Raw genomic sequence first — 10,028 nt, 5'->3', positions numbered from 1 at the left:
GGTGGTGATGGTGGAGGGCACTTGAGGGGAAGAGCACTGGGTGTTGTATGGAAAACAATTTGACAATTAAAAAAAAAAAGATTATTGGTCTGAAGTCATAATTAAGTTAGTTTGGGTCCACCTAGTATTCATGTACCTTAGTTGCAGGTCAGGCACCAAGCTGAAGGTCATTGTCAAGCCTCACAAATCCATACCTTAAAAATCAAAAATAAAAGTTTGACTTACCTACTGTTGGGTCTTCCAGGCCACTCCACGCCGAGCTTTTGTGCCACACTGTAGGTTTGGCACAGAATTTCTCTTAAGAGAAAAAAACAGATACAGTTATAGATATATAGATATATACTATATTTTTGTCTCATAGCTAACAATTCGGTATCATGTTAACAAAAGAGACTGCTACTTTTATCAGAATTGTATAATAGAAGTCTATTATACTAAAATCACTCTTGCTTAAGGTTTGATTCCATTTGAAGCTAAAAGTCAGAAACCATTTTTTTTATGATCTTGACACCTATAAGCTATATTCAAGATTTTACATAGAATGTTAAGGATGTGTTAAAGGTTTAGAGGAAGACTATTTATTTTCATATGCGCTTCTTATGTTCTTAAGAAAGAGAATGCAAATCATTTTGTACTTAGAGACAGATGCTCTGAGAAATTTAAAAAAATTAAAACACTGCATAAAGATGTGACATTTCAAAAAGTTTTTTCTCTTCCTCTTGTTTCTATGTAGAACTAGTAAAATACCATTTAGAAGTGTACTTAGAATAGTGACAATTTAGATATAAGGATTGACATGAGTTACAGGAATTTGTTTCACAAACTTTGGCGTATTAAAACGAATAATTTTTCGGGGCACCTAGGTGGCTCAGTCAGTTAACTGTCCAACTCTTCTGATTTTGACTCAGGTCATGATCTCATGGTTTGTGAGTTCTAGCCCCACATTGTGCTCTGCACTGACAGTGCAAAGCCTCTTGGGATTTTCTCCCTTTCTCTCTGCCCCTCCCCCGCTTGCACACACTCCCTCTCTGTCTCTCTTTCTCTCTCTCTGTCTCTCTCCCACACAAAATAAATAAACTTAAAAAAATGTTTTTAATAATTTTTTCAAGATCTAGTCCCTTGTGGCATCTGGTCTCTTACTCATGCAGCAAGAATAAAGGTGCATCAAAATAATTGTGTAGATTGAGAAGGTGTTAGGATGGGTGAGAGGTGTAGGAAACTCAGCTATTGAAAGTCCATCTATGCTCCTTGAAATATAACCCTTCTGTAAAATAAGAAATAGGATTTTTGGTTTAGAAGTTCTGAGTCTATCATACTTCAGGCACAGACTTGAAACAATTTGCATAGTACCTTCAAAACTCACATAACAGAACCACTTTTGCCAGTCAAAGAATATCATGATCTTTTTGAATTCCTAATACGATTTTACTTATTTTGGAAGAAAAAAGACTTCACTTTTCAGCAAGTAAGGCATTGTGATGATGGGGTAGTGGTAGGATATATGTTTGTCTTGTAAATTAATATTTCTGTGGAACTTAATGCATAATTGGCCATTCTTTTTATATCATATCTTTTAGTGCTTAAGTGAAGCTGATTTATATGATACATTTTAGATTTAAAGAAAAAAAATCATGAAAACAAAAGTGGGAACTGCCAACTGATTAGCCAGAATTATTTTTGAACAGCAGGAACCCAGAACACATTCTGTCAAATGAAAAGTTCTATTCCAATTAAATTTCCAATTAACGTGCACCCTGTTGTCTCTTAGATATTGCCCCTGCCTGGACTGATAATTATGGACCACAAGGAAAGAAGATTTCCCTAAATCCCTCTGTTCGCCTTAAGGCAGAGAAATTGGAAATGGTAAATACTTTAAATTTCCATTTTTCTTCCATAAAACAACAGTAAGAAAGTGTTCTCGTTCTTTGAGAGGATAAAGAACTAAAGCCATTACTTTCTTGAAGAGTTAACTTATTTACAATTAAATGAATGGCAGTTTGGGTTTTAATTATTTATGTTTGAGTTGAGCAGCCAACTCACAAGTACAAAATAGAAATAAAACCTTTTGTAACTAAATTGACACCAAATTAATCTGTTTCCTCCTGTGCAGGAATAAGACAAATGTGATGTTTTACAATGTAGAATCAAAGGGAACATGGAATAAATTATGACCAAGTATATATAAAAGCAGTAAGTGCAAGGAAATAATTCTCCAACTTTTTAAAAACCAAAGGGAAACTAAAGCCTAAAGAAGAAAATAGTCTGATGCTCACTAAATACGAAGAAGATGGTAGTAAGGTACTAAGAGGCCCCAAATAATAGTCCAGGGGAGAGTTATGTATTGAGAGCTTCTGTATGTAAAAGAAACGTAAGGTGGTTAAAAAGGAAGAATTAAAAATAGAAAAGCATTTTAGAGCTCTTCCTATCAGGTTACCTGGGAGCTCACAGCAAAAATGTGCTGTGACTTTTTTTTTGTTTTTTGGGGGGTTTTTTTAATATAAAAGTGGATATAGTGCTGACAGTCCACAGCCTCTGCTTTGCTGTCAGTTTTTGTGGATAAGGATATTTTACATTTTAGGAGGAATTGAAAATGCATAGCGACAATAAATACACATTGTACTTATTCCCATATTCATACCTTTGCTTGGTCCTCTCCCAATGCCCTTTCCATAGTCAGTTTAAATCTTGCCCATTGTTCAAACCCTAACTCAATGCCAGTCCCTGTGTCTATTATAGTTTGAGCTAATCCCCCCTTATTTTGCACATCTACAGCACTTAACATCACACTGTAGTGCTGTATAGTCTTACATGCACTTTGTTTTGACACGAAGATAAAGTTACTTCACCGAAATATCTAACACAAGGACCACTGTTTGAACACTTGGTTTGTGCTCATTAAAACTTTCCAATTATTAGGGACTTAAGATATCTCCTTTAGATTTTCAAACTCCTGACTCTCTTTTGCTAACATGGACTCTCTTTTTATTTGTGGCTGGAATATTTGAGGTTTAAAAGACCTATAAATAACTAAAAAATAAATAGTTATTGTTTTTTAGTGATGTTGTTTTAATATGCATTTCTGAACATCCAATATTTAATACCAGCCATTTCTCCGGATAAGGAGAAAGTTATCCAGCTAATGACTACCTGGGAGCCTTTGGTCTTTTGTTTGATTTAAGCTTTCCTAGTGATGAGTGAGCGTGGGGCAAGCTGAGGGCAAAGTACAGGCTAACAGCATCCCCCCTCCAACTCCCAGGTGGGACATGTGTGGTATTCCTCGTACACTCCTGGCTGCCCAGGAACCGGGGAAAGGAGAGAAAGCAGATTCTTTGTTTTTGTTTTTGTTGACTGATTGGGATCACGGTCATGCAGGACAGGAGTCTTCTTCAGTTCATGGACAGCTTAGCGAACTACAAGAAAAAGGCAGTCATAGTCACACCTAATCTCCAGAAACCTATAGACTCTGTTTCCTGGAGCCCTAATACCACCGTCATCAAGATGTAAGGGGGTTGAGTGCCTGCCTTGGTCACGTGGGAAACAAAGGCAAAGGAAAAATTAAATTCCCTTACTGCCTGCAGCCCATTGACAAGACCTTGAACCAGGCAGAGTGACCTCCCTCTAGGAGCTCAGCTGCCTCGATGATGACACTTTACTAGGGGCGAAAGGGAATCTTGGCTTAACATTAATCCTGATCCCCCAGGATCCTATAAGTCTACTTTAACATATAAAAATTCCTTTCGAAAATTCCTTTATCTCAACTCCCCCAAGAAATATGTTAATGACTTTATATAGCAGAGGATTCTTTGTTTTCAAAGTTTGAAACTATCTTACTTATTAAGACTTTTTTTCCAAAATCCAAGTTAGCTCCTAACTACCCAAATATTTGCTAAGCTACTCTTCCTTCTTCGTTCAGTTATATAATATTGTAATAATATCTGTATCGTTCCATTTGAAATTGGTCCTTCTATTTCAGCTGCTGCTTTGTAGACAGATTCAGTAACAGATAAGGCCAATGTGATCAAATATTTAAAATGAAATAAAATTATCTGTTTCCTTCACCTATAAATATATTACATGTAGCCTCTAGGAAATTGTTATAATAAAATTTCACAAGGAAAGGATTGACCACATCATTATTAAGTAATAAGCCTTCTCAGTATAGGTTTTAAGAAAGACAGGGAGGTTAGAATTTGCTGAAGCAAATTACCTGTCAAAACATATATATATGGCATCATCTTCATGAAATCCTTTACATTTCACTAGTCTGCTTAGACCGTTTTGTATCAAGATATACTGAAAAGTGATTTCTAATACTGAACTACGTATCTCTTGTTTCCTTGTCTGAAAAATAGATTGCCTTTCTGCCTGAGAATGATTTAATTTTACAGATATTTTTAAATAAGTTCACCATAGTTATTTGCAATGCCATATTTTTTAAAGTATTTTTATGAGTACTATGGGTCTCATTGAATCCTAATGTTAAACCTGTAAGGAGACATAGTAAGCACAGCAAACAGGTATACAATTTATTAGTTGGCGTGAAGACAAAGAATTACTGTACTTGTATGTTATCTGTATTTTTGTACCTGAGAAAGATGCTTTGGGGTACAGATGCCATTTCACTGATATTTACTTTACCTCTTGCCATTTCTGTAACATTTGAAGAAAGCCGTAGTGAGCAACGGCATACCCAGTGTCTGATTACAGTTAATGAGATGTGCTCTGTATTAGGTGGGAAGTATGTGATGAAGATTGTAAAGAAGTAACATTTTTTAAAATTCATCATTCAGACATTAGAAAGAGTTAAGGACATTTATTTGTCCAATTAACAAATTTTCACTTTTGCCAAAGGTTAAGGTTAAAGTTATTATTCAAGAAATTTTTGGAACATATTTTTTGGCCAAAAATAGATTATTTCCTGTTTAAATTTATGAGCTTACCTCACTAACATGCTGTATTCATCTAGAATAAATTTCTAAAGTTTAGCTCTAGGTCACTTTCCATTGAAGCTGATTGCATTTTGTAATTTTTATTATTGTTTAGTATAAAAATAATCATATTCTTATTTATTTATTTTTAGAGAGAGATAGAGTGCAAGTAGGGGAAAGGGGCAGAGGGAGAGAGAGAGAGAGAGAGAGAGAAAGAATCTTAAGCAGGCTCCACACGCAGCACAGAGCTCCATGGGGCTCAATCTCATGACCCTGGGATCATGAACTGAGCTGAACTCAAGAGTCCGACACTCAACCAAACCACCCAGGCACCCCAATAATTATCACTTATTGCTTACCTTCTGTGACAGGTGTTTTGTTTGCATTACTTTTGTAAAGTTGTTTTTATTTCTTTATATGAAAATATTAGTCCCACACAGAATGACTATATTGTACATGTACAGTTTAAAGAATACTAAAACAAACTCACCTGTACGCACTACCCAGCTAAGAATGAGAATTTTTGACATTGCCTGTGTGTTTCTTCTTGATCAAATACACCTCTCCCCAGGACATAAACCTCTGTTCTAAATTTCAAGCCTACCATTTATATGCTTTTTAAAAGTTGATTTACTAAAACATTATGAGGTCAACGTGTTTATTTACCTTCAAATATACTTGACGTGTTGCCAAAATTTTCACTTCTGTTTTTCTGGTCCCTAGAAATACACGTGACTCATAGGACGTGTTGGATTGATTAATTGGTTTCTACAGTAGCATTCCCGCTAGTCTTAGGCAAGCGTTCCCATGGCTCTAATTCTTAACAGTTTGTGTAATTATAATACATTTTTATTTATTTCTGCTATTTTATTAAAATAATATTTTTGTTCTCCTATCACTTCTTTCCCTTCCCCCTATATTGTATTCTTTGGTTTGATTATGTTTGAATATTTGGTTGGTTGTTTTTGCATTTTATTTTATCTCCCCTAACTTATTCACCTCCCACTGGGTGGCTCAGTCGGTTAAGCATCTGACTTCTGCTCAGGTCATGATCTCATGGTTTGTGAGTTCGAGCCCCATGTCAGGCTCTGTGCTGACAGCTCAGAGCCTGGAGCCTGCTTCAGTTTCTGTAACTCCCTCTCTCTCTTCCCCTCCCTTGCTCTCTCTCTCTCTCTCTTTCTCTCCCTCAAAAATAAACATTTAAAAATTAAAAAAAAAAGAAATTACAGCTTTTTTTGCTGTTCTTTTAGTGATTATTTTAAAAACTCAACATGCATCTTGAACCTAATCAGTCTAAAGTTAATAAAATCTTCACCATTTTTTTGAACATACAGGGTACTTATGATACTTTAACTCTGATAAGCCTCTTCCAAACTTATATGCTTATTATTGTTTAGTATTGGCTTTAGTAAAACATTGTTTCTTCAGTTCACCGTATCTTTGCAGCCAGCTGCATTTCCTGTTGAGTTTCTAATTTGCTACTATCTACCTGCTATTTTTATAGTAATCTCTTGTTTATAACTTTTATTCTTGATTTACCTTTTTTAACTTAAAAAAGATAAACCAAATATAGTACATACATATATTGGACTATAAATGGCCTATGATAGAATGAAGTTCTAATGCATGCTTCAGCATAGATAAACCTTGAAACATTAAGCTAACTGACAGAGGCAGGCACAAAAAGCCACAATGATAGGATTCTATTAATATGAATTGCCCAGAGTTGGCAAATCCATAGAGACAGAATGTAAATTAGTGGTGGCCTGGAGCTAGGAGGACAGGGAAATAGCAAGTGGGTATAGGGTTTCCTTTTAGGGTTGATGAAAATTTTCTAGAGTTTGTGGTGATTGATGCCCAACTTGTCAATGTACTAAAAGTCATGCAACGATACCCTAAAATGATGAAATTTATAGTATGGGAATTACATCTCAAGAAATTTTGTTATTAAAACAACAAGTTACATATTGACATGTACAGTATGGTACTATTAATACAAAAATCAAAACTTAAAATATTTTGTAAATGTATATTTATAAAAATACAAAATAATGATACACAAACGTGCCTGGCAGCTATCCATAAGGATTCCATAAAGAGAAAATAAAAAAGTAAAAAGTTAGGACAAAAACTAGGAGAAAGTATTTGTAATACATATAACATATTAAAAATACTGCTATCTAAAATATTTTTATTTTAAAAAATTTTAATGTTTATTTATTTTTGAGAGAGAAACAGCACAAGCAAGGGAGGGGCAGAGAAAGAAGGAGACATAGAATCTGAAGCAGGCTCAGCTCTGAGCTGCCAGTACAGAGCCTGATGCAGGGCTGAAGCTCAGGAACTGTGAGATCATGACCTGTGCTGAACTCAGACACTTAACCAACTGAGCCTCCCAGGCACCCCTAAAATATTTTTAAAAGCCCTACCATCAAAAAAAAAAAAAGACCCACCAAAACTACTCCTAAGGAAGGAGTAAAACCCTACAAAAATTGTTACCCATGTGCTAGAATAGAAGTGTACACGAATGTCCATTGTTACATTGCTAGTAAGCAGAAAACCCCAATGTAAAGAGTGGGGGATGAATGAACTGTGGTATATTCCTCTAGTCAGACACTGATCAGTGAAAATGAATATGCTGATGTCACAGTAGCACATAACAATATGGACAAATGATGAAAAAAGCGTTTCAGACTTCTGACCGCATTTTCATGAAGTTAAAAATAGCAAAATAAAGTAACACATTAGGGACAAGCATGTATGTAACCAACCATCTTAAAATAAATCATACGGGAATGAAAATCTCACAGTTGGTTAGTAGTGGTTACCTGTAGTGGAGTAGGACAGGAGTGTATGACCTGAATTCAGCGGTACTGGAATTCTTAAGTGGATTCATGGAATTTTTAAGTTAGGACATATATATCTGTTACATATTTGTTTTTAATATAGATGAAATATTATATAGTAAAATACTGGGAAATATTAAACCGAATGTATGACAGGTATTACCTCTGGGGAGAAATTCAAAAGGTTAAAAGAAATTCAAAAGTTGAAAGAAGTTTATAATGTATGCTCAAAATTTGAAGCGTATATATCCTTAAGTGCTGATGCACTATCACAGCCATTTTGAAAATCATGCAAGAGATGTAAAATGTACAGAATAGAAAGCTTTGATATGTTGATAATTTTTTAAACTATGATTTTTTTTTAAATGTTTTATTTATTTTTGAGACAGAGAGACACAGAGGGGAAGAGAGAGAGACACACACAGAATCAGAGGCAGGCTCCAGGCTCTGAGCTGTCAGCACAGAGCCTGACGTGGGGCTCGAACCCACAAACGTGAGATCAGGACCTGAGCCGAAGTCGGAGGCTTAACCGACTGAGCCACCCAGGCGCCCCTGTTGATAATTTTTTAACAATGTACAAAACTGTATATAGTAATTATTGTAAATAAACACATAATTTACACATATTTAATATATAGGTGTATATTTATTAACAACTTTAGAAAATTATACATCAAACTATTAATAGTGTTTGTCTCTGGAGCAGTAGTTCTCAAGAGTAAGAATGCAGTTTTTTTGCCTCAGGGGTCATGTGGCAATGACTGGAGACTTTCTTTGTTTTCATATTTGGGAGAATGCCACCAAAAGACGAATCACTAGCAACAAATATTTCTTAAAACTGTGTATGAAAATTTAAAACATATTGCTGAGTAATTTATGAGTTAAAAACATTGCTGAAAAACATGTAAAAGAGCTTTTTATCTCACTTTTAACTAAGGGAATTTAACAAACAACATACTATTTCACATTCAAGATACTGATAAAATTTGAAGTGTGAAGACAGCAAATTCTCGTAAGATTGTAGTAAAATAAAAGGGCTTATATACTAGTGATATGTGTAAATTGCTACAACAAGTTTGAGAGTAATTCTACAATATCCAGTAAAGTTGCCAATATACACACACACTATATATATGACTCAGCATTTCCTCTTATAGGGATATACTGCAGAGAAATTTTCACACATCCATACAAGGAGATATGTGTAATGTTTTGTAGTAAAAGATAAATAAGAATAATGATAAAAGCCCATTAATCAGAGAATGTATAATTTATACTCATACAGTGGGATACCATTTAAAGTTAAGTGAACTAGTTTCACAGATAACAACATTGAGCAATTATGAATTCATAACATTAAAGAAAAATAAAAGCAATTTGTAAGTTTATCCGTTTGCATTATACTATTGATGTAAATTTTAAGTGCACAAGAATACATAACGTTAGGGAATATATGTAGTCGTGGTTGGAAAGGAAGGATGCACCAACCTTAGGATCGTGGTTCCTGCTGAGGAACAATGCAGACAGCTTTCAATCAAATCTATAGTATTTATTTCTTAAAAAATATATATAAATATCAATGAGTATTTGAGTACATGGATATTCTTTGTATTATTCTCTTTGTGGGGTGTGTGTATGTGTGTGCGCGCATGTGTGTAATATTTTTATAATTGAAGGAAAAGAACATCAAAAGTTAAGAGCCAGGGGTGCCTGGGTAGCTCAGTTCAGTTGAGTGTCTGACTTCAGCTCAGGTCATGATCTCACAGTCCGTGAGTTCGAACCCCGTGTCAGGCTCTGTGCTGACAGCTCAGAGCCTGGAGTCTGCTTCGGATTCTGTGTCTCCCTCTCTCTTTGCCCCTCCCCCACTTGCACTCGGTCTCTCAAAAATGAATAAACTTAAAAAAGGTTTTTTAAATGTTAAGAACCAGTATTCCATGTTATGCAAGGCAAATATTTATTACCGTGTAGACTGAGGAGGCAGATGATATTTAGCTAAGCTCTAAAATCACTTTTTAATGAACTTTTCCTAATATTCTTCCTTTCTCCTATCTCCTCTCACTGTGGCCACCCACTTATACATTAACCAGTTTGTTTTTGCTACAGTATATCCTATACACACTTAAATAATTTCATATTGCACTAATTGCATTTATTTACCCTAGTAACATAGCTCTTTTAGGGTAGCAACTATATCTTCTTCGTGTGCCCCTTTGCCTAGTGTAGTGCCTGACAATTATAGAAAGCACTGAATAAATAT

At 35.0% G+C, this 10,028-nt stretch overlaps 1 protein-coding gene across 5 annotated transcripts in view; it reads left to right on the top strand.

Annotated features, from left to right (window-relative positions):
• STXBP4 (syntaxin binding protein 4) overlaps positions 1–10,028 on the top strand; it is a 167,827-nt gene that overhangs the window by 32,739 nt on the left and 125,060 nt on the right. For all 5 annotated transcript variants that reach the window (XR_003904414.1, XM_029927363.1, XM_029927366.1 and 2 more), the window contains one exon: positions 1,769–1,863. Coding sequence is in view for 4 of the 5 variants with exons in the window: in XM_029927363.1 (XP_029783223.1) it covers positions 1,769–1,863 (95 nt within the window). In the remaining variant the exon portion in view is untranslated. The remainder of the gene's footprint in view (positions 1–1,768; positions 1,864–10,028) is intronic.

Source organism: Suricata suricatta, chromosome 17 (genome assembly GCF_006229205.1).
Source record: "Suricata suricatta isolate VVHF042 chromosome 17, meerkat_22Aug2017_6uvM2_HiC, whole genome shotgun sequence".
Taxonomy (NCBI): Eukaryota; Metazoa; Chordata; class Mammalia; order Carnivora; family Herpestidae; genus Suricata; species Suricata suricatta.
The sequence above is the reverse complement of the archived record's forward strand: the minus strand, read 5'-3'. Positions and strand labels throughout refer to the sequence as shown.